The 26416-nt window shown below is 41.2% G+C and overlaps 1 protein-coding gene across 3 annotated transcripts in view; it reads right to left on the bottom strand.

The window, feature by feature from the left end:
- Window positions 1-4955: 4955 nt before the first annotated feature.
- The window catches only part of LOC111867976 (KAT8 regulatory NSL complex subunit 2), a 33017-nt gene continuing 11556 nt past the window's right edge, over window positions 4956-26416 (bottom strand). For all 3 annotated transcript variants that reach the window (XM_023858243.2, XM_023858242.1, XM_023858244.1), the window contains exons 4-9: window positions 20759-20911; window positions 16968-17127; window positions 15121-15284; window positions 8767-9026; window positions 5646-5804; window positions 4956-5395 (exon numbers count right to left, since the gene is read on the bottom strand). In XM_023858243.2, the coding sequence (XP_023714011.1) occupies window positions 5087-5395; window positions 5646-5804; window positions 8767-9026; window positions 15121-15284; window positions 16968-17127; window positions 20759-20911 (1205 nt within the window). In that variant the 3' untranslated portion in view covers window positions 4956-5086. The remainder of the gene's footprint in view (window positions 5396-5645; window positions 5805-8766; window positions 9027-15120; window positions 15285-16967; window positions 17128-20758; window positions 20912-26416) is intronic.

Raw genomic sequence — 26416 nt, 5'->3', positions numbered from 1 at the left:
TTGTCCCATGATTCATTACTTAATTTTGTGACAAGATCTGCCATCCTATGCTTGTTGATTTTCCTTACTGTGTGTATATAATATTTGTGTATTAGGGGTGAGTGTTTTATGCTGTTTGATGGATGTCTGCATGTTTTAATCAGGAATCCGTTGATTGGAGGGGTTGATGTGGCTGGGTGACAGAGGGCATTGTGAATGGTTTAGTATTTGTAATGGTCTTCCTGGTATCTGTTGTGATGGCATATATAGAGGCATTGGACAAAATAGTGGAAACACTGCAGATACTGTAGACATTTTTCTATTAATATGGTGTTGGACCGCCTTTTGCCTTCAGTACAGCAGCAGTCCTTGGAATGGACTCAAGTTTTAAACAGTCTGTAGTGGAATTTTTCATAAAGAACGTCTTCAGGTCACTTTAGAGATATTGAAGGTGGGAAATGGTTCCTCACTGTAGTCTCCAGAACTGATGCATGGTTCAGTGATATTCAAATCTGGTGATAGCACTGGCCAGGAAAGATGTTAAAAGTTCATCTCCATGCTCTTCAAACCATGACTGAACAGTTCCAGCTGTGTGAGTGGGGGCACTGTCGTCTTTGAAAAGTGCATTGTTATGTCTGGATCGTGGAATAAAAATCAGGGCTTTCTATGTAACCTGATGGCCATGTGTTATGCAGAAACTTCACATTGTGCATATTAATGTGTTGAGAAAGTTGCTCAAAACCCAGATATACTATAATTTGTCATGAATTGATGCTGCTACGTGTGTTTGCAAAGCCATTAAATTACATGTTTTGTTTCATGCACTTTCTATGCATGTTTTGCAACACAGCTTAAAGTTGTATTATCTTCGAAATATCTCTATGTCTCTGCCTTTCATGGAGCCTTAAGATTCATTGCTATATTCACAGGAGTTTGCCACTGGACCTAAACCTGATCCAACTGAATTGACTCCATGCCATTTATTTAAGTTCTGTATCAGGGCAATGTTATTCCCCCACACCCACATATGCTGTATGTCTCACCAGTCACATTCCACTTGATTTGATCTCCTTACAGCAAAGATGACAAATCGTGAAGCTGCATGCATGTTCTTAATTTTTTGCAGTGTTCAAGGCTTCCCCAGAAACGTCATATGCTATATATATGGTTTCAAATTTGAAATTAATTTACACCCATGTAACTGGCCACTACAGCCAAGGTTGAATTCATCTCAGGGCATATTGTGTGCATTCAAGTAAAACTGCTGTTGTAATGAAGCTTGATTTTTTTATCTTTAGCATAACACAGCACTACACTTCTTCTCATATTATTACATTATATCCAGACTGTTGTCACATAATCATCCTCCTCCTCATGGAACATCTCGTCATTTATTACTTTGCACAAAAGCCTGCAGACAGTTACGATTTGCTAATGGGCAATGGATCATCTCTGTTAACATTGATCGGTGTGTGCCTGGCAAATTATTTGGATAATTATTTTTGCATTCTTATTTCCCAAAGCTGATTTCTGTCCGTAACCGTCACTGTCTCCACATCCTGAGCAAACTTACACCTCCTTCTTGTCCCTTCTTTCTCATATTGAAAAAATCTTTCTCTGAAGTCCATAACTGTACCATATTCTGTCATGAAGTTTGCCCTGAGGATCATGGATGTAATTGGATATAGAAAACACTCCTCAAACACCGCTTTACTGATGCATATTTCAAAGAGGACCTGTTTCTTAGACACTGGGACTGCTTTCCGAAATTGGATATTAAAACTGCATTTTGGGCAGGAATCTCTTCTGTATTCAACCTGTGTGAGACCAACTGGTCATAGATTTCCTCTGATAAGACTGAAATTTGAGTCCCACTGTCCAAAATGCTGTACACCTCATTTCCCAAATTAATTTTGCATACGGACAGTTATGTAATTTGGAATCATCAGTATAATACATCAGCATTTCATTTTCATGGAAATTCTCATTTAATTCAGTATTCTGATACACTTTCAAATCTTCCAGTCTGTCACTGACAGGAAATGGACTTGTCTTGTGTGGACCCATGCTGTTTAAGAGATACGAATGGGATATTTGAGCGTAGTTGGCCGAGGCAATATGCTACAAGCCGGAAGGTCGCGGATTTGAGTCCTGATGAGGTGGATTTTTTTCAGTTGACCTAATCCTTCCAGCCACACTTTGGCCCTGGGGTAGACTCAGCTTCTAACAGAAATGAGTACCAGGAATGTTCTGGGGGGGGGTTAAGGGCGGCCGGCACATAAGGCTGACAACCTTGCCTCCACCTGTGAGCCAATTGTCTACATAATGTGGGACCCTCAGTGTCTCATAACCCTATGGGCCTCCTGGCCTGTTACATGGATAGCTTTACCTTCTTTTTTTCATATGGGTCTTTGTGCTGCACACCAGCATTGTCGTTGCATTGTCTCACAGAAGGTGAATTCAATGGTTCTGTCCATCTTGGTTCATATGGGCAAGCTTGAGGGCCTAAATTGGCTTGACCTGAAACCTATGGTGAAAGTGGCCTATTCCAGTTGTGAGAAAATCTGTTGATTTCTACAAAACCGGTAGCCCAAACAGAAATACATTTGGCCCACTTGATATTGTTCTGTCATTTAGACAGTTTTTGAAAAGTCATGTAAAGTTCTGTGGGAGGTTCCATGGTGCAATTCCTGTATTCGATTTATTACTTTCACAATCTTCCAGTTTGTTTAAAAAATTTAACACATCTTATATGTTATCAGTGCTGCGTTACAGCGTCCACCACATCTCATTCTGTCATCATCAGCTGAAGGCAAGTCATTCGAACTATGAATTTTTAAAAAGTGAGCAGCCATGGATTTGTCTGATTGCTCTCTCTCGTTATTGATGGCGCAACAAGTCTTTGACATTAAGTGGTCATTCCAGAATTCTTTTGTGAAGGCTTGCTTAAATTCATCATAATTACAAGTCATGCACAACAGCTAAGAGCCATTCCCTTGCATATATGTCTGTAGCTAATATAGCTAATGGTGATGCTGGTACTCTCCTTGCTTTGAAATATGCATCTAGTTCCCTTAAGAAAAACAAAGCATTTTGTTTCTGACTTTGATTGAATATGGGGAGTGTCAGTCCTGGATACTGTAAATGTGTGGAATGTTCAGGAATTGAATGGGCTCAGGCACAGTGTTCATTGGCATGCAATACAGCACTACAGGCAGCAACATTACAGTCATTCACACAACATACTGCCCTGCCTGTCAGTTGGCAATGTTGCATCACTTACATTTACAGAAGTGTCATGAAAGGGTTGATTTATGGCTAGCACTTTCATTAGCTGAGAGATTCTCTCCCTATATTTATACTCAGTAACTCTGTTTCTGAATTCATTTATTCAAACCTTTTGTTTTCGTTACCAACAGTGCTAATATTATCATGCAACTGAAATTCTCTACTCTTCTTCCAAGCCCAATTTTTCTGTCACTTTGCAAAGCTTGTCTTTATCTTGCTGCATAAGACCCCAGTCATATTCTGCTTCCATTCGCCTGTCTACAATTTCAGTAGCCAAAGCTTTTGTTTCATATCCCTCCTTTTGAATTAATTCTCACTGAACAGTTTTGATGCTTTCTACATGTCGATCCAATCTTTTTATCCACACTGTCTGATAACATTTGCATGTCATTCCTAATTTCTACAATCTTATGTCAGGTGCCTTCCCTAAGTAATTGAACAACATGTGTGAATTTAAGAGTCTCAATTTTCATTGCCAAAACTTCTTTCCCAGAAGTTAATTTCTCAACTTCCAATCTGAATGCATTAAGCTCACCATTCTTATCCGATTGCAGGCTACTTAATCTACTTAGTACATGGCCTACAACTTCATGCAGTGAGCCTGTTTCATTATTATTCACTCCTGACTGTCCCTTCTGCTTTCAAATTCTCACCCAATGAAACTTGTGCTCTTTCCTTCTCTGCTATACTTGCAAATTTCTGTGGACATCATACAGTTTTGAAAAGTTTCCTCACTCGTCACATGGAAGGTCTGTTTCACTATTCTCACACTCTCAGTTCCATAACACGATTCCTTAATGCTCTGTTAATCATAATCAGTGATAGAGAAAACACCTTTCTGATCTGGATACAAAAGGTGAGTGATGGAGTTAAAATGGGTAGAATAATTTAATATCACACTATTACTTCCTCATTATGAGGGATATATTGGTGGTGGTGATTAACTTTGTTGGTTGCGGTGTTGCTCAGAGGTCTAGCTTCCAGGCGCCATGATGTCTTTCTTTATTCTTCCTGTTTGGGGTTGGGGTATATCCAAAGAACTGATATAAACTGCTGTAAATTCATGTATTATCACTGTTATTTATGTTCCACTCTTATGCATGAATTGCGCCACAATGTTGTTGCATCAATTTTGCTGTAACTGGCCACTACAGCCAAACTTGAGTTCATCTCCGGGCATACTGTGTGCATTCAAGTAGAACTGCTGATGTAATGGTGCTTGATATTTCTTTTGCATAATACAGCATAACACTTCACATTCATAAAGCTGGTATATATTTAAATAAGTGTACTGTAGTCCTCAGTGTGAAGTCAGGTTATGGCTTTGAGATAAATGAACTAAAATAGTAACTAATTGGCCATGTGCACTGGTGCAGGATGGACTGTCCACCTTGCTTCATGCCCAGATTCAGAGTCTTGTACCATAGATGCTAAGTCAAAGCGTTCGCCTTAAGAATCAGGCACTTTTTCCCTTCATGGGTCTCAGTGCATATAGCTCCCTGAAGGACTGCCAACCCTTGCCTCTGCTGACACACAAAAAGAATACAATTCCTTACAAATCTTAAGTTGAGAAGTGACCATATGGGCTTTACAGAGACGACCCAAAGGAAAGAAACAGTGAGGATATGTAGTCTTCACTTAGGAAAACAAGCCTGGGTGTGATCCACAGAACTGTACAGCTACACCAGTAAAATAATATAATCAAATATTTATTTGTGAAATTGACTCAGATCACAAAAAGTTAATACAATACAGTAACTTCTGCTGGTGATGTGTCTTTTCTTTCTGACTCATAAACATTCATATTTATTTTTAACAATTACGAACTGTTGGTTGTCATGTCAGTTTCACTTCTTCTATTAAGGGCTTCAATCTCTGCAACCGCTGTATCATCCATACCATTATTTTCTCCTTTACAATCCTGCATACTCTCTGCTGTGGTCTTGTCACTGATGGATTGTGCTCCACTGCTCTCCCCCGGATCCTTCAAGCTTTGTCTGGATGTCATATGGTTCCCAAATAGCAGTGCATCTTGAGTGGATGGTGAAGTCGTGCTCACTTTAGCCTGTAAAGGATTATTCTTAGCAGAGAGTGAGGTTTCCATTGTTTCTTCACTGCCATTTTCAATCTGTTAACAAGAATAAAAGGAGCAATCTTTTATTTTAAGTGTGCATGATTCTGATCCTCAGTATCTTAAGAATTTGAGGGATGAAAATGGTATTTTATGATGTAGATCAGTGGTGTCATATTTTCCCTTCTTTTTACCACAAAGTCTGAATACAGTAAAACATCAACAGAACATTAAAAAATAACAAGAACATACATCAACATGATTCTATTGCCAAATAATACACATTTATATATGAACCTACTTTTACCTTCAAACCTAAATTTGCTGCTGGCAGAGGTGGTGGTGGTGGGGGCAGGTTAGTGTGATAAACACATGACGCTCCCTCCAAGATACTGGGTACCGGTTCTCGACACACAAAATCTGCCCTCCGACAACCACAAGGGCGAAAGAGAACTTGGTGTGTGTCCTGCAAGAACATTCTCAATGTAAGGTACAGTGTATCACTTCACAATTAAACCGCACATTCCACAGTTACAAGATAAAGGTCTCCTTCTAGCAAATGTCTGCATCAGACAACAATGTATAGCACATACCAGTCCTGGCACAGTGACTTTCCTAAAATGAGCACTATCCCAAAATCCTGGATGATAAGTGTATTCACTATCATACGCACAGTTGTTGAGAAACCTCAAAACTGGGAATTCCATCAGAAACAAGAAGCTCCAAGGGTCACTTTTAAAGTAAGAACCATTTCTGTAGGTCATTTACCAAAGGTTTTTGAAGGTTAAGAGCTGATGTCATGTCCCCAGTGTTTGCCGAGTCACTGAGTGGATTGGTTGCTGTGTCAGTGCTTTATAAAGAACCACGTCACTCACTAATCTTGCTGACTGTGAGGTGCATTCGGTGATTCAGTTTTTGAACGCGAAAAACATTCGCCCTCCCAAAATCCATCACCACCAACTTGCTGAAGTGTATGGGGAAGATGACATGAATCAAGGGAATGTGTGTATGTGGTGTCATTTGTTTAATGGAGGAAGGACATGTGCAAAATGAAGTGTGATCTGGACGCTCGTCTGTCATCACCGAGGATTTGAGAGACAGGGTTACTGCTTATATTCATGAAAACAGGCAATTCACTATTAATGAGCTTCATGAAGTCTTCCCATGTTTCACAATCTGCCCTCTATGAGACTGTCACAGTTCAACTCTGATAAAGAAAAATTTGTGCCAGATGGGTTCCAAGAATGCTCACAGATAAACACAAGCAGAAACGCATGGGTGCTGCTCTGTCGTTTTTGGAATATTACCATGGAGCGGGTGATGAATTCTTGGGACCACACTGTCACTATGCACCACAGAGTAAGAAGCAGTCTCAAGAATGCCATCATGCCCACACTCTAACAAAAAAAAAAAATAAATAATAATAAATAAAATAAAATAAATAAATAAATAAAAATCAAAACAAAATTCAAGCAGACATGTTCAATTTTTCAAATATCATGGCCAGCGTATTTTTTGGGATAGGAAAGGCATTCTTATGATTGACTTCTTGCCCCATGGGGAGACCATTAATGCATATGCATATTGCACAACATGGATGAGGCTACGGCATGCTATCCAAAACTGCCGATGGGGCCTAATCACTAGTGGTCTGTGTCCACTTCATGTCAAACACACGGCCACACACTGGAGAAAAAAAAAAAAAGAAAAGAAAAACAACAAAGTTGTTAGAGAAATCTGGTTGGGAAAAACTTACAGACCTGACCTGGTGCCTTCTGACTTGCATTTTTCCCAAAAATGAAAGTGTTTTTGGATGGCAAACGGATAGTAACTCATGAAGAAGTGAAAGCAACAGTTACAGACTGGTAAAATCGACTGGCGGCCAACTTCTATGATGAGGGGATCGTCAAGCTTGTGCAATGTCTGAACAAATGCCTGAATCACTATGGGGACTATATAGAAAAATAAACATATGTTGTATCTAGTAGTGACATTAAAATTATTTGGATGAATAAAGTTTTCTTTTGTTTATAACAAAATGGTTCTTGCTTTAAAAATGACATCAAACAGCACTGTCTTATGCTCATATCTGTCAAGGCTGTGTGGGGCATGAAGTATCAAAACTTCCATTAATTTTTAATAACAAAATGTATATAATTGTAAAAAACAATCTCAGAAGGAGACAAGCTTTGTCTTTGTCTTTACTATGGTCAGATACTTTCTTTAAACAATGACTTGAACTCGTTGCTAAACAATGAACATCACTGTCCTATACTACATCTATGGGCCTGTTGTTTTCAATAACAATAAAAATGTAATGCTAATATTCATACTTTGTCCATTACATAATATGAATGTAGTATGTAACATGCCAGGTCTCACCATAATTTCAGTTCCAAAGCAAAAGAAGAACAGCCATGAAATTTATTGTCTGTTTATTGTTCAGTAGTAAATTGAAGCATTCACTGACATGGCCTTATGGTAGTAAAATGTGAGGATGTTAAGACATTTTTAAATTAAATGGTGAACTAAAGATAAAATGCTGTGTAATTACAGCCCTAACATTATGTAGCCTGCTGAATTTTAGTCCTGAATGAAAGCTGGTTGTGTCAGTTTCCTGATAGTTACATATGAGAGGATAAGTGTGAAGACTTCAGTGTGGCAATACCAGCAAAGCACAAAAACATCAATTCTTATATGCTACCCAAAGAGATACTATCAAGCATACTTATGGATAAACTGCATAAGTGGTGGTCAGTCAAAAGTTGGTGGTCCAACATTAAAAACCATGCATGATACTATAACACGACAACATTAAGTTGTTTCCACTAGTAACAATGCAGCTCAACATCTTGCTCGCTTTACTCTTGGCTTCCCTCACGTTTCCCACTGGTCAGAGGCCACCACAAAATAATAAGCCATTAAATGGAGCTAAAGAACTGAGATCAGCATTCTTGTTCGCTACTTATACAGACAGGCTGATGGTTCAATCAGTTTATTATTTACCAGTGTTTACATAATTAAAATATACATCTAACTGAAACCCTGGCATGAGAAGGTGAAAATTCAACAAACAAAAGGACATGGCTGGACAATTACAAAAACATATAAAATCCATTTTCATACGATCTTTCTATCTTGATCTCAATTTCAAACAGATCAATTCTTAAATGTTGGTTTCCAGTGGCTGCATTTGGGATCATTTAACCCATTTTGCTTCTTGCTTCCCAATAGAGAGCACTCAAGTTCTTGCTTTTGGGAAGCTTTGCCAGGTTTGTTGCTCATTTTGCACTACCCAGGGGACACATATAACTTAAAGAATTTCCACATCAAACTTCTGCATAAGCCAATCACCTTTCATTTACTGCATGCTCTTAATCACACTTGAATATGGAATGAGGAGACAGCACCCTTAGTAATACTCTCACCTCAAGGATGTGCTTCAGGCAGTGTTTGGCAACTGGCAGTGTGCGTTCTCCACACTTTACACCACCTTCAGTGAAGATGCACTTGGCTGTGGGTGCAGGTCGAATGTTGACACCCTCAGTGGCATGAGCTCGTCGTTCCAAGGCCTTCTTGTGAAGCACTGCCTCAACTCCACTTCTCTTATGGTAATGATTCAGTGAGCGTAGTTTCTCATACAACTTCTGTTCCCGCACAGATTCTCGACTCTGGTTGTGGATGCTTGCTGCAATACAATACTATGCAAATCAACTGCCTACTTTCATTCACACTTGCTTTATTTCTGAAAAAAGAATCTAAGAAATTCACGTTACGAGGTTCTCTAGCAGCCATAGATCAAAATCTTTCTTCAGTACTGGTTCACTTGAGAGTACCTTCAGAGATTTCTGATAATTACAATCATTGCCTCTATCAGGAGTATATTACAGATGACATATGTTGGTTTATGTACTGTTTTTTATAGGCTCGAACAAGACATAGATTACAAAGGTGAACTGTGAAGGATGAGGTATATGATCTCACAATATGCCTGGAGAGACCAAAGCAACAGAAACCTGTGCCTACACATTGAGGACCGGCAATTTAAATATTTAAAATCACCCTGGGGACCAGCAGTTTTAAACCCAGTACCGTAACTTGTGCACTGTTCACTTTAAAAATTAATATAAAATCTCCTAATTAACATTTTGCGGACCGGTGGCATATTAGTATGACTTTAGGACATGTTATGTTGAAACACAATATACCTTGCACTGGCGCCAGGCAGACGCATGACTGGTGCGTGACAGACCTCTTGAATGTTTGCTTCATAGTCAGTAACATGACCCTGCTGTTTATGACCCACTGTTTTCCTTTCTCACTCCAAAAGAAAACGCCTTTGTTCATCTTCCAGCTGCATGCACCAGGCAGGAAGTTACTAGTGCAAAATGGATCAAGGTCGGAAGAGGTTGGGGTCCAAGCGTTTTCTCGGAGAACAAAAAATATCTGACTTGTTCTCTGATGAGCTGACGTCCCTTGTGAGTACGCTAGTGATAGCTACTCACAATCTGATAGTGAGTGTGGCAGAGGCGAACAAAAAATTGTGGCCACAGACAGTGAAAGTGAAAGTGACAATAGCTCTGACGAAAGTGCGGGTAGCAACATTGCGGGGAGAGCCACATGGGGAAAAGTAGACAAAACACCTGCCTTGAGACAGTTTACTGGAAATCCAGGGGTGAAGCAAATACCATTGGACCCAACATAAGTGTCTGAAGTAGCGGAACTGTTTTTCCACAATTCACAATTCGAGCATGGTTGATGTTCAAAGGAGACATGGACAGGTAAAGAAGCCTATTTGTATTTCCGAGTATAATATGTTCATGAAGGGAGTTGATAGAGCCGATCAGTACTTGTCCTATTATTCTCTTCCTCAGAAAACAGTAAAGTGCACAAAGAAAGTTGCCTTGTGTCTTATAAATTGTGCCATTTTCAATTCATTTTTGGTTTTCAAAAATCTAAACCCTCATTCAAAATTTAAATACAAGGCATTTCTGCTGAATGTGGCAAAAGCCTGGGCTACAGACCACACGGTGGTGGCAGAACCGGCGGCAGACAGTCTTAGTACGACTGGGGCCATCTACTCCCACCCCACGCAGGCCTCATTTTGACCCCCCTGGGTGACTCTCGGGTGATATGCGGAAACATACCCTCGTAAAAATTGTGAAGAGTGAACCTCTTCCTTGGAAAACAGTAAAGTGGACAAATAAAGTTGACTTGTGGCTTATAAATTGTGCCATTTTCAATTCATCTTTGGTTTTCAAAAATCTAAACCCTCATTCAAAATTGAAATACAAGGCATTTCTGCTGAATGTGGCAAAAGCCTGGGCTACAGACCACACGGTGGTGGCAGAACCGGCGGCAGACAGTCTTAGTACGACTGGGGCCATCTACTCCCACCCCACGCAGGCCTCATTTTGACCCCCCTGGGTGACTCTCGGGTGATATGCGGAAACATACTCTCATGAAAATTGTGAAGAGTGAACATGCCAAGGGGAAGCAGCCTTCTAGGTGATGCCGTGTTTGCACAGTACACAACAAAAGGAGTATGACTGTCTACATGTGCAAGTTCTGTGTAATGCCACTTCACAAAGGGGAATGTTTCCAGAAACATCACACTCTCAAGCACTTCTAGGAGCATTGGTAAGTGTTCTCCAAAAATTTTAGTTCATAAAATTAATTAGGAGATTTTATATTAATTTTTGAAGTGAACAGTGCACAAGTTACGGTAGTAGGTTTAAAAATGCCGGTCCCCAGGGTGATTTAAATATTTAAATTGCTGGTCCGCAAAGCATTAATTTTATGAACTAAAATTTTTGGAGAACACTTACCAATGCTTCTAGAAGTGCTTGAGAGTGTGATATTTCTGGAAACATTCCCCTTTGTGAAGTGGCATTACACAGAACTTGCAAATGTAGGCAGTCATACTCCTTTTTCTGTGAATTGCGCAAACATGGCATTGCCTAGAAGGATGCTTCCCTTGGAATGTTCACCCTTCACAATTTTCATGAGCGTATGTTTCCGCATATCACCTGAGAGTCGCCCAAGGGGGTCCACATGAGGCCTGCGTGGGGTGGGAGTTGATGGGCCCGGTCACACTAAGTCTGTGTCTGACTCTCGGTCTGCCGCCACCATCTGGTCTGTAGCTTTGTATTTCAATTTCAAATCAGGGTTTAGATTTTTATAAACCAAAAATGAATTGAAAATGGCACAATTTATAAGCCACAAGGCAACTTTCTTGTCCACTTTATTGCTTTCCTAGGAAGAGAATAATAGGCCAAGTATTGATCGGCTCTATCTACTCCTTTCATGAACATATTATACTCAGAAATACAAATAGGCTTCTTTACCTGTCCATGTCTCCTTTGAACATCAACCATGCTCAAATTGTGAATTGTGGAAATCATATTCACAACACGAGTATCCCTCCAGGACTGAAGAATATCCCCCTTCCTCCTGAATGTGGTTTCACCATGTTGGGTCTGATGGAATTTGTTTCACCCCTGGATTTCCAGTAAACTGTCCCAAAGGAGACATTCTGTCTACTTTTCCCCATGTGGCTGTCCCTGCAATTTTACTACCTGCATTTCTACCTGCACATTCGTCGGAGCTACTTTCACTTTTATTGTCTCTGGCCACAACTGTTTGTTGTCCCGTCACTGAAACTGCCTGAGTCACTTTCACTACTCCTCTCAGAAGGAACGTCAGATAGCAAATCGGAGAACAAGTCAGATATTTCTTGTTCTCCGAGATCGCTTTGTCTTCAACCATTTCTGTCCTTGATTCATACTGCACTAACTTCCTGCCTGGTACATAACAGCTTGAAGGGTCAAAGTTCATTTTCCTTTGGAGGGGGAACTAAAACAGCGAGGTCAAGTTACTGCCTACTTAGCAAATATTCCGGAGTAATATTATGCAGTAGTCATTCATCTGGGTGGCGCCAGAGCAAGGTATATTGTGTTACAACCTAACATGTCCTAAAATCATAGTATCATGTGACTGGTCCCTGAATGCGCTAAACCTTGCAAACACAGCAGAATTGTACCCACTCAACTGCAACATTCAATACTGTGGTGTATAGACCTGTTCGTAGGCAAAGGTCCTGAAACAAACAAGGAGTACAGCCACTGCTATGCAATAGGCAAATGAACAGCCTTTTTTGAGCAATGGCTTGTCCCGAGTAGCACATAGACATACTGTCATTTCTTCTTATGCTTGTGGGGATCGAACTTTCAAAGATGGCTGTGCTCCAACAATGCCAGTATGTAAGCTCAGTCTTTTTTGTCTGGAAGGGAGACCTGCTCCTCCAAAATATCCTGTCATTTGTTTTCTGGAGCCTGACTACCAGCTTTATGATCTCGAGCTCTTGGATTTGCCTGAGAGTCTAGTTTAGTGTCCCCTTGCTTCCCACATGTAGCTGCCATTTTATGCTTCACCCTCTTATGCTGTTGATGAATGCCCTGTCTGGTCCCTTACTAATGTGGTCCTTGTGTAGCACAGGAAAGGCATAGTGGGCCAACTGCTCAATGGTAGTGGCAGTCTCCTAAAATCATCTCGGGTCCACCTTTTCAGTTGTTTGAGGTATCCTACGGCCAGTTGGAGCCCAAATTGGTCCTCAGCTGCCCTGACATGCTCCTAGTATGTTGCTCCATTAAGGTCTCTGGGTAGAACATCAGCCGCCATTTCTTCACGGCTTCTGCACATGGTACCCATTTGTAGTGCTCTGCTACAGCCTCTGTCTTTTCTTGACTGGCCTCCACCTTGGCCTCCATCTTTTCTAACCAGGCCTTTGTCACTTTCTTGCAGGCTTTCATTTCAGCTATCATCTCTTCTTGACCAGCTTTGTGGCCTTAATATCAGCTTACAGTTCCCATACAGCTATCAGATCTTCCATGTCAACTACAATAAGCTATCATGTTGGTTCCAATACAGCCAATCCCACTTCTGACATCAGCTGCCAGCTGTTTAGTAACTAGACATGAGGTTTGGATTGGTAACTGATTTACTGGATGCTTATAAATCATAACTACAAAGAATTATAGGACTATCACTAATTCACACACACACACACACACACACACTTTACTTCTCATTACAGCACATGCTAAGTCTTTTCAGTTCGTCTTCACCTTGCCTGATAATGGATCCCAACAATGTCCTCTGCTTCTGTGATCATATCACTACCAGCTGGCAATTGTCCTGCACCTAATCCATGACTCCATCTCACATTCTCAACTGATAAGTTGTCTAGTTTATGCTTGTTATACAGCTTTGGGGCAGACCCAATAGAGAACACTATTTCGAACTACAAGGTGGTTCAAATATGACCAGGACTGATTGTGTGTAAACAAGCCACACTGCGCAGCAGCTGTGAGACCTTGAGAGAGTGAAGCCACAACCTCCACCCTTCCTCCTGTTCGGGTTAGAACTTGTTCAGTCCTGTCTGGGAGTTGCGAGAGTGATGGGCGAACAGAAGGTACCGTGGAGTGTGGAACACCGCATTGTGATCAAATTCCTCGTTGGTGAAAACGTCCCGTCCACTGAAATTCGCCACAGACTCCAACAACAGTATGGGGAAGAGTGTCTCTCACGGACCCATGTGTTTGAGTGGTGTAAGTGCTTCAGAGAGGGCAGAGAGCGTGGAGAATGAACCGAACGATTGTCGGCCGCGAACATCCGTCACCTAGCCAAACACTGATCGTGTAGACGTGCTTATTCGTGATAATAGGCGCATCACTATCAAGAAACTTGGAGCAATGCTGTCCATCAGTGTTGGTAGTGCAGAAGACATTGTGAAATACCACCTGCACTATCACAAGGTGAATGCACGGTGGGTACCATGCACTTTGACGGACGTGAACAAAATGATGTGCATGCAAGCTGCCAGTCTTCTCCTACAGCAGTTTGAAGATGGTGACGCATTTTTGAACTCTATAGTGACCACCGATGAAACATGGGTGCACTACTTCATTCCTGCGTCCCAGCAGTCATCACGCGAGTGGCAGCATACCAGTTCTCCCAAACCCAAGAAAGCATGGAGGAGCAGTTTGCCAGGAAAAGTGGTGGCAACGTTCTTCTGGGACTGGCAGGGGGTTATCCATGTAGACTTTCTAACAGATGCCAGAACAGTCAATGCAGCTTATTACTCAGACCTCCTGGCAACAGACGTGAAGGAAAAGGTCCGATCCAAGTGGAAGACAGGTGGAAAGTGGGTAGCCTTCCTTCAAGGAAATGCACGCCCCCATACGGCCAAAACAACAATGGAAACCCTCTGGAAATAGAAATGGAACCTTCTGACACATCCGCCGTACAGTCCCGATTTGGCCCCAAGTGATTTCTAGCTGTTTGGAAGGCTCAAATCAGACTTGCAAGGCATGCAGTTTGTGGACGCCGTCATCCAGACTGTTCAGGAGTGTAAACGCTGCCAACCACAAGCCTCTTTTGAAAAGGGCATCAGGATTCTTCCAGAACGTTGGAAAAAATGTGTTGACTCCAGAGGGGAGTAAGTTGAAGACTGACATGTGCAAGTAAGTGTTTGGCAATTATGGTTTTTAAAAAACTCAGTCCCGGTCATATTTGAACCACCTTGTATTCCTGTTGCATGCATAACCATTTCCATGGTCATATGTTGTTTACTGGCCACTGTGCAGCAAAAGATGTCTGTTTAATGATGTCACCATGTGTGTAAGGAACCGTAACTTTACAATGGACAATTACTTTCAGTTATGTCACAATATTATTAATTTGTAGCTATATTTCTCAAAAATAAACATTTCTCTACTCACAAAGTGTCTCCTTTTCACGCTTCAGGGCATGCAGGTAGCGCCTCCGTCTTTCCTTCAGTATGTGTTGCAGCCGACGGAACTGCTCTATATATAGAGACTGCAGCCGAATCAATTTGTCCCTTGTCACCAATGTCACTTCCTCGGCTGTGTACACTCCAGCATGCCTGCAAAGAGCAGTAGTAATCTTTAGTTATCTCCATGGTGACTAAGAAAGCCCAAACCAAACCTCAGAGGTGAAGTCAACTTGACATTCAAGTCAAATATATTACACAATTATGAAGAAATATTATCCTCTATACCCAGGATTCCGAACCTGTGAAACAGCAGTTCCTATTATTTGTCTTACAGGCGCTCCTACATACAACAATTGTTCTTCACTTCCACATTACCTGTAACAGTATCTTGGTCACAACACATGCATGCACATATATGTATTATGTAGGTTAGTCAATAAGTAAGTTGCAAATTGATATAGAACTTAAAGAAATAAGAGTACTGATTTGAAAAATGCTTTTATTTCTCAACATAATCTCCCTGTACACTGAGGCACTTGTCCCATTGTTTCACAAGCCCCTGAAAACCAGCAGCATAAAATTCTTTGGGCTGCTGTCGGAACCAGGCGTTCACATGGCATGGCCTACCTCATAATGCATGACAGGTTGCATGCTTCCGTTGAATGGCCTTACGAAGTTTCCTGAGGATGTTACAGTAGGATTCGGCATTTACGGTTTGTCCTTGAGGCTAGAATGCGGTGAGCAGTATGCCTTCATGATCCCAGAAGACTGTGAGCATCACTTTCCTGGAGGATGGTGTCACCTTAAACTTTTTTTGGCAGGCAACGCAGGATGTTCCCACTATATTGATGTACGCTTTGTCTCGGGCTGGTAATGGTGAACCCCAGACTCATCACCTGTGACAATTTGGGCTACCATATCGTGTCCTTCATTGTGGTACCAACTGAGATGCTGTAATGCCAGACCCATTCTTTGCATTTTGTGTTGTGGGATCAGCATGCGTGGCACCCATCGTGCACAGACTTCGTGAAAAGCTAACCTGTCATGCATTTTGAGGTAGGCCATGCTGTGTGAACACGCCTGGTTCTGACTGCAGCCCAAAGAATTCTATGCTGCTGGTTTCCAGGGGCTTGTGAACCGATGGGACAAGTGCCTCAATGCACAGGGAGATTATGTTGGGAAATAAAAGCATTTTTCAAACCAGTACTCTTATTTGTTTAAGTTCTATATCCATTTGTAACTTACTTATTGACACCCTCGTATTACTAATAAATGGAACTCAACCTAATTCATAAATGACTTTAATAACAGGGTCTGTTGTGGCACAGACAGACACTGATAGCACTGAACACTTGGGAGCATGGTGATGTATGTTGCTAATTCTTCGCGAGTTTCCTGACAGCAGTTTAAATACACCACAAACACCCAACTGGAAACTGCCAGTCATCTCTGTTACATACTTTCACTTTATCACTTGTGAATATGTAAATTCAACATATTTAGTTATGTTTTTTACCCCAAAGCCCTCCTATTCAGGGGGAGTTTGGGGCCGGGGGGAATCCCTGAGACCCAGTAATCCTAGAATACTCCAATGTCTTATTTGCTCAGCTAGTATCTAGGGGTACTGCAGGGGCATGGGCAAAGGATTCGATGTTCTAACCCCCACATCGCAAAGGCAGCTGGTTCCTCCAAAATATTGTAACAATCTCCAATGTCATACCCCAAAACACCATAATCCCATAAAAAATAGTCATGGGATATCTCTAAGGATGGGACCAGAGGATAAATGCATTCCCTGTGTAAAATTAATGAACATAAATCTATACATCTTACTTGAAGAGATCTTCCATCTGACTATCAACACTCTCAGCATCTGATGAGGCATTTTCTGCTGTTTCACCTCGTACAGTGACTTCTACATCACTGTCAGATTCACTGGCATAATCTAGGATTCGGCTTGCTGCACTGTTGACCCTCACTGCATCCATTTCCACTGCAAAACCGAGGGGAATCATGTCGAACTATGGATTAGGCACTAGTTGCCTTCCTTACCTGAACATCAGTTAAGAGTAACAAACAAGTTGCTTTATTTCGTGATTGCTAACTAAAATCAGGGCTTTGCTGCTAGTTTAGAAGATCAGTGAACCCACAATGATAGAGGATGTAGGTACCAATTGCTCCAAATTTACCACTCTAATTAAATGAATAAAATTATTTTAAATAACAATGTAGCATAATTGCACATGTAAATTGAAGTGATTTAAAAACGAGAACAGAAATAAAGGAAATACGACTCTTAAGGTACATGGTTCAGATATCATCCAAAAGTATCTGGATTACATTTTTATGAATATGTGACAACACTAGAAGTTTCATAGTCTTCTGAAACATTTCGAAGCTTCAATGTAGACTAAACTGTAACAGTTTGTAGTTGGGATTGAAATTTGTTTTGTTCTGCAGTGGCATTGCTACATCTTCCTCTGTATCATACTTGTTTCATAATGGTCCCCATTAAGAAAGTTACCAAGACCCTGATGAAATGAAGACATTCTACATGCTGGAACAGGAATTTGGTGAATGGCCAGATGATGGGAATAGCACCCTTGGACACATTTAAGATCATGATCCCATATTTTATGTTTTTCATAAATTTACACACTTTTTGTGTGGTTCCAGCCAAATACCAATAACAACAATGTTAAACTTCACTGAATTTTACACTTCAACATCATCACATTTTCCCCTGAATTTACACTTAACTTTTCTAGTCCTGGTTATAAAAATTCACTCACTGCTATGTTTTGTAGTTCAGTTCTCAGAATTTCTTATTCGAAGCAATGGACTTGCAAATGGTTCTGCCTAAAAATACATACTACTAACTTGCCGAGGCACAGTTGCAAGTGATTCATGGGCACAAGATGACTTCGCTGAGGTATATCACGCATGAGGGGATATTTCCACAATTGCAGTCCAAGCACCTCATGCTCTAGGAAGGCTTTAATTATGCTGCATCTTGATATAAGTACAACTCAATGAGAGCAATTAGTCTCTCCCATGTCTGATAAGCATTCAGAAAATGTCAACCGCAACACAGTGTGGGTTTTGACAAGTGAAACATACAAAACGCATTCAGGGTAAATTCTTCAATCGTTCACTGCCATGTAACTTCGCTTCATAGAGACCAAATTTCATTTTTGACTACAATGAATTTCCCATGAAAAGGATGAAATATAGATAATAAAGGAAAATGAAAATCATTCACAATAAGTGATAAAATACATATTTCAGTGCAAGATGATGAACACGCTGACACACGTTGAACTGGCGTCACGCTTGAGACTTTCAGTGTCCACACTAAACACTACTGTGAAGAACCAAGAAACTGAAATAAGGTACGCCCAGTGTGGACCTTTATTCAAGCAGTGTAAATCACTGGAACATTCACTACTGGAGAAACTGGAACCTGCATTGCTGCATGGTTCAGGCAAGCACATAAGAGTACCACTTCCCTAGATGGCACCCAACTCAAGTAGAAGGCCTTGCACATTGCCACTTATCTGGGCATAGCCAACATATGGATTGACAGATTTACAAGGGGAGACAACATTCCTTACAGAAAACTCTACCACCTGAGGAGTGTTCATTCATAAACTGTAAAAGATCTGGAAAAATTCCAATTACTTGAAGAAACTGAAGGTGATATATATAATGCTGATGAGACTGGTCTGTTTTCAATCTACAACCTAGCAAAACCTTCACTTTTTGACAAGATTTTTGTCATGGTGGTACAAAATCTAAACAGTGTGTTACCATACTCCTCCCATGCAATGCCAATGGTAGTGGTAAAATGCCACCTCTTGTAGCTGGAAAATATAAAAGTCCACAATGTTTCATGAGTGTCAACAGACTGTCTACCAAAAATGAAGATTACCTCACATGATTAGACAGAAAACTGGGTGCTTAGAATCGTAAAATCCTGCTCTTCACCGAGCAGCGTGGTGCCCATCCAAAGAACATCACATTTCTCAGCAACATCAGAGTTGCATTTCTCCCACTCAACTGTACCAGCCAGCTGCAGCCTTTAGATTTGGGAATCATTCATGCATTCAAGTGCCATTACTGCTGCAAAGGCTTGTCCGCCCCTATAGTTTTATGACTGAGCCCAATGTCTTGGGTCACACCCTCTACTAATTTCCTTTAATGTTGCATGATGTTAGCCTGCCTCCACTTAACCAGCTGAGTGGGTATGACGTCTCCACAGAACTACACCACTGCAGATATGTCAGCAATGCAAATTTGTATATTGTGCTTGCCAGATGTTCTAGTTACTTCAGAGTGTGACAGGGAGGTACTGACTGCTGCAGCGTGGCATATGGACAAAGTCAGGTGTTTAGTGACCACATTTTTCAGTAACCCCCTGGAATATTTTTGAGTTGTTTCCTACACCAGAAAGTGCAGAAGTAATAGCCAGAGAAAAAATATTGGTATGACCAAGATTTTTTAGAAAACACACCTAATCTAAAACTAAGATCTTGGACCCATCAGTGGGAGGAAACAAATAGAAATGAAATAATGAAGTTGCTGGCATTCTTTCTGTTACAAGCACCCCAGGAAAATTCCTGGTCCTCATTTCTGTTAGAAGCTGAGTCGACCCGAGGGCCATAGTGTGGCTGGAAGGATTAGGTAAACTGAAAAAAAATTCAATGACCTCATCAGGATTTGATCCCGCGACCTTCGGGCTCATAGCATAGTGCCTCAACCAACTACTAGCCAACATAAATGAGTCAACTCATAAAACATCTTGGGTCACAACATTAAAGAAAGCAGTTGATTCAGAGGACTACAGTCATGATAAATAGGGGACTGTTCCTAGATGCTGCACAGATGAAGTTGGATCTGTTGTCTGCAGTGCACTTCATAGCAGAAGCCTAGTGATAGGTAACACACACTAAACTCAAGAATTGCTTTGTGACGTGATGTCTCAATTGACCATATCAGCAGCACTGATGACAGTTCAGTGAAAATAAAGATGACACAGTGAGATTAAGAGTGATGAGGAACAAAAACAAAAGACATCAGTCAGGGTAGCTTGTGTCCCATCCAGGATTCAGACAAAGCGCCTCCTAAATACAATTCAAGGAACCTCTAGACAATCCGGTTTAGTGAGAAGGCTTCCAACATACATTGGACATGAAAGCGCAAATACACTACACATACATACAGTTTATATTAACATTCTCCTGTGAGGTTAAGAATTACTAATGTAAAAATGGTGTGAAAATTTGAGGTTACATGTCACAAATGTCAGGTAGTGGAAAGCGAAACTCATATAACTTTTCATTCAGCTGCATAATTATTAATTTTTAATTTAACTGTAATTCCATAATTAGTTTACGCTGTCTTTTTAAAGCTGAAACTACATACAGAAGCGCAGCATCTCAAGTTCTTCCTAGAATATTTTGTCACTGTTTCTCATTCATAGTACAACCTATAGAAAGAGAATTGTAACTGTAACTAACTCCTGATTTTTGACACTATGAGTCAGTGAATATGAAAGGCAAAGGCCAACATTTTTGCTTCCTACAGAATAGGTCTGTGGACTATATAACTGATGTGTCACTTACCAAATGGGTTGAGGGCCCTGGTGACATAGTCTTGTGAATCCTCCTGTGTTTCACCTTCTTTCCCATCCAGGCTGCTCTGCCGACTATTTGAATCTCCACTACCTGCTCCCACGAACCTCTTGCTGCTGTCCACTGATTTCCTCAGACCACCACCTGTGCCAAAATTATTAAAATACAATTGGTATTGATATTTTACTTACCACATAGTGTTCTTAGTTTCTTCATTATTTAAACAGAATTCACTTGTTTACACTGCTACCACAGATCACACAGGTTCCAAATGCAGTAAGTAATCTGTGACTAACAACACACAATATGTACAGTGGATTCCAGTTAACTGGGACACATCCATCCTAGAGTACTTTGCCTCCATTACACAGCTGCCCCAAATACAGAAGGTTATTAAGGATATTACTGTAATACACTGGTGTAATGCTATTCATAAGCGAGAGGGAGCTTTCGATAGAACCTCATTTGATATAATCAAACAGGCCTCTGGAAAGCACGGCATAGAGCCTGCAATATGCAGGTGGATCAGTGCTATGCTGGAAAACAGAACCATAGCTGTCACACTATCAGGAGAGACCCTGAGGGCATCCATGTCTAGAGGGTGTCCGCAGAGGGGTGTGCTCTTGCTTCTGCTGTGGAGCCTGGTCATTGACGATCTCCTGTGGGGACTTAATGATGATGGGTCTTATACAGAAGGATATGCTGATGACATAGCAATCCTCAGAAATGGAAAATTCCTTTCGACAGTATCAGTGTCTTCAAACAGCTCTGTACACGGGCCAATGATGGTGTGAAAGAACAAGCCTTTCCATCAATCCTAATAAGACGGTAATTACACCGTTATGCCACCAGTTATGCCGTGGTGACAGGGGGCATGGAGGTATCCCCACTGTCACCTTCTGTACTGCAGTCACGGGGGTAGGGCTAACGAAACGACTGAATTACCTCCTCTATCGTTGCTTCGTTGGCTAGAGGCTCACTGTTCACCGGGCTTAGCTGGAGGGCGCAGGTGCGAAATGTGGTAAGGGAGGAAATCACAACAGAAACCCACATCCTCACCCTATGCTACCCTATATTAGTATAAACACAATGAATATACAGTTATACACATTTTGGTACTATCACAATGAAAGAGCCGACTGGTGTCGGGTTACACATTATACTTGGCTACCTCTGCATCACTCAGTGGATCTCTCTTACGCCCTGTACACTTGGTGTAACGTTCCTAACTCAAGTCCCACTGGAGGAGTTACACTTTAATAACATCACAATTATTAAGCATGGTGATAAGAGTAGTTTCCACTTACTTTGTGTTGAGACGGCAGACGGGTGGTGCGGCCCGGCGCTTAGTCGGCGCTTCTCCTAGCATAGCCTCTGGCAACAACTGCCCAAAATTACTGTTTGAATAATCCCCTTACTCATTTGGTCCCTGGGTTATATACCTTTATTTATGCTAACTCATTATTTTCCCGGGGGGTGCAGTTCTGCCTCCAATGACGTCTTATCCCGAGGTGGGTGATCTCGTTGGCTGGGATCCTAAGGGGACACACCCCCTTCTACTGCTAGACCCTTTGGCTAACACTTTTACCTGCAACGTTCCCCCCATCTTGCTCAAGTGTTGCTTCTGCAAAGTTAGCATTTTGAGGTACCTTCAATGTCATTCTGCTGACTGGACATTCCCGCGTGGCAAGCCAATGTCCGTCTAAGTCCATACGCAGAAATTCCTTTAAGTTGTTTAACCTTCTTACATCTGCTTTCGTACATCTTACAAGTATTTCCCAAGACTAAATCTATTCCAACCAATATTTTTCCCTAAAATACAAAAAGTTAGTACTCTGTTAACATATTACCGGGAGTTGGGCTTCAGTCCACAACACCGTTTACTAGGAAGAGAAATATAAAGGACCTTAAGGAACCGACCCTCTTCAATAAGATGATCCAGCTCTCCAGTGATGTCAAGTACCTTTGTCTAGTATTAGACAAGGGACTGACATGGAAAAAGCAGCTGGACAAGGTCATCAATAAAGCCCATAAGGCTTTTTGGACATGCAGAAGCACGTGTGGTAAAACTTGGGGACTGCAGCCACACATTGTGCATTGGATATACACTGCGGTTGTAAGACCCATAATTACTCGTACATATGGCGCCACAGTATGGTGGCCCAGAGTTAAACTCAAGACAGGCAAGGCAGAACTTAGCAAATTGCAAAGGTTGGCTGCTTGGGTATCACAGGAGCAATTCGAACATCTCCAAAAGCAGCACTGGAGACACTCCTTGGACTCCCCCCACTGCATCTACAGTTGGAGGCAGAGGCCAGGGCAGGAATCTACCGTCTCCAGTGCAGTGATCAATGGAAACCTAAATCCGATAGTTTCGGACGTGCATACATAACTCAGACATGAAAAAAGAACCCATATTACAAATGGGGTCTGACAAAATGATATTGAGACATGTATATGAAAAACCCTTCACAGTCAAATTTCCTGACAGGAGTGAATGGGAAGACGGGTTTCGGCCCAATAGAAAAGTGGGACTGATCTGGTACACAGATGGTTCAAAGATAAACAAGGGCACTTGAGCTGGTGTGTTCTTCTATGGCATGAGGTGGAAACTTAGTTTCAGCTTCGGGCAGTACACAACAGTATTCCAGGCAGAAGTATATGCCATTAAGACGTGTATTATGGAGAATCTAGATAGGAACTACAGAAATAGGAACATCTACATTCTATCTGACAGTCAAGCTGCACTTAAAGCGCTTGACAAACACCAGATCAACTCAAAATTGGTCTGGGATTGCCACCAATCTCTCATGGAACTGGCCAAACATAACAGGGTACAACTGATATGGGTGCTGGGGCATGAGGGTATTGCTGGAAATGAAATAGCAGACCAATTGGCCATGATTGGAACTGAACATCCGTTCATAGGACCTGAACCAGCTGTGGCATCTCTATAGGAGTCGCCAGAAAGGCAATCAGGGACTGGACAAATATGAATCACAAGAAATACTGGGGATCCTTGACTGGACTCAGGCAAGCATAGGGACTCATATGAGGACCCTCTACTAAAAGAGTGAAGGAACTGTTGAAGTTAAAGAGGAACCAGCTATGATGGGTGGTAGGACTACTTATAGGACACTGTCACCTCAAAGGACACCTCTTGAAACTGGGACTAAGTAATAGTCCAACTTGTGAGAGGTGTCAAGAAGAAAATGAAACAGCCACACATATCCTGTGCGAATGTGAGCCCTTGGCTTATCTAAGATTGCGTCACTTGGGTCAATATTTTATGGAACCAGGTGACTATTTCGACATCCCCACATACAAAATCCTATGCTTCATTCAAAGTGCAGGATTGTTGAGGGGATAATCAGAAGGGGAGGCACAATAGATCACTGTGTGCACGGTGCAAGGGCCAAAAAGGCCCACCCCTTATACATTCATTCATTCATTCATTCATTCAAGTTCACAAGTGGGCCTGGAAGTTTGTTATACAAATTAAAGAAAGATTATGGTCTTCAGTGATATGATGCTGGGTAGTTTCATACATAGGTACCAATGTTTTGTGGAACCTGCTTCCTCCATATTCATTGCAGAAAAAATGGTACAGATATAGGGAAGGGAGGACCAGGACTGCAGCTATGAGCACACCAACAGACATCAGGTCATGCCTGGGGAACTCCTCCTATCATGTAAAAAACCTGAAGAAAATTATCTACACTCTGGACTCTCTCTAAGCTGGACTTCAGGAAATTCTCATCAATTATGATGCCATACGACTATTCACCAAGGGATGCCTTGAACCTTTAGAGATGACACCTTGATAGCGACATTACATGATTATTTTTCCATATCCTGACTCCTTTCTTGTTTTGTTTCCTTGGCCTATTCTACAGACATAGCAAGAGTCATTATGGGTTTACCTCTACCTCTTGTGACTACCACTTCCTCACAGAAGACTTTATGGAGGTGTCACTCAACAAAGCAATTTCTATGATCTGATTCCATCATACTGACAACACTTCTGAGACTTTGCCCCATGGCCTGGAGAGGCTGAGTCTTCCTACACCATTTTAAAAGTAATCACCAGAACACCCAATTCACTTCATGGACAAAAAGAGATCAGCATTAGACAGATTAAAAATGTGTTTAAATGAAACATACAGTAAAGACCGTACATCTAACATTTGTCTGATAGACCATTTGCTTTAGAATATGCCATTAGGAAGGTCCAGGCAAACCAGGTGGGACTGACATTAAACAGGATACATCATCTGTAGGTCTATGCCAATGATGTGAATCTACTGGGTGATAATGAAGATACCATAAAGAAAAATACACAAACTTTAATTGATGCAAGCAAGGAGGTTGGTCCAGAAGTAAATGCAGAGAAAACTAAGTATATGTTGCTATCTCGTCACCAAAATGCAGGGCAAAATCAGGACATAAGGATAGGAATCAGATGTTTTGAAAATGTGGCACAGTTCAAATATTTGGGAATGACAGTAACAAGACAAAATTTGATTCGTGAGGAAATTAAGAGGAGAATGAATTCGGGTAATGCTTGTTACCATTCAGTCCAAAGCCTTTTGCCTTCCCGTCTGCTGTCGAAAAACATAAAAATTAGAATATACACAACTATAATTTTGCCTGTGCTTGTGTATGGGTGTGAAAATCAGTCATTGATATTGAGGAACATAGACTTACGGTGTTTGAGAACAGGGTGATGAGGATATTCGGAATGAAGAGAGATAAAGTGATGGGAGGTTGGAGAACACTGCATAATGAGGAGTTTCATAACTTGTGCTCTTCACCAAATGAAATCAGAGTGATCAAGTCAGGGAGTATGAGATGGGCAAGGCATGTAGCCCAAATGGGGGTGAAGATGAATGCATATAGGATATTGATCAGGAAGCCAAAAGGAAATGGACCAGTAGGAAGACTAAGACATAAGTGGGTGGATAATATTAAAATGGATCTTAGAGAGACAGGATGGAGTGGTAAGGACTGGACTGATTTGGCTCAAGATAGGGACAAATGGAGGGCTCTTGTGAACACAGTAATTAACCTTTGGAAACCATAAAATGTTGGGAAGATTTGAGAAGCTGCACAACTGAGAGCTTTTCAAGAAGGGCTCAGCTCCATGTAGTTACTTAGTTATAGCATTAAATGACCAGACACTGGTGTTTTAAAGCACCAAATTCCGTACATTCATTCATTCATTCATTTTATTTGGCATTCATTATTGCTACAACAGTAACACTTGAACGAGTCACATCATTAAATGCATCATTCTTGAAATCCTTTTGCCCAAATGCCTAAAGGATTAGAATTTGTCAACAATAAATAATCACTCTTGATGTGGTTAACCTATGATTAAAATATAACATACACTATCAAACCACATAAATAATAAAATTAGATACAATTGTGGACCGCACAAAACAGGGGGTCAAGAACAGAGCCTTGTGGAACACCGCATTTAATTATCTCCCAATCAGATACATTATCACTACTACATTTGTTAGTAAGTACCACTCTCTGCTGTCTGCCTGTTAAATAAGAAATGATTACTTACTTACTTACTCATGAGGCTGAGCCCTTCTGGAGGAGTCGCCAATTCTGCAACTACTCAAGAATTTCCCAGCA

This window comes from Cryptotermes secundus, unplaced genomic scaffold, assembly GCF_002891405.2.
Source record: "Cryptotermes secundus unplaced genomic scaffold, Csec_1.0 scaffold447, whole genome shotgun sequence".
Taxonomy (NCBI): domain Eukaryota; kingdom Metazoa; phylum Arthropoda; class Insecta; order Blattodea; family Kalotermitidae; genus Cryptotermes; species Cryptotermes secundus.
Note: the sequence above shows the minus strand (reverse complement) of the source record. Positions and strands in the feature narration are given on the sequence as shown.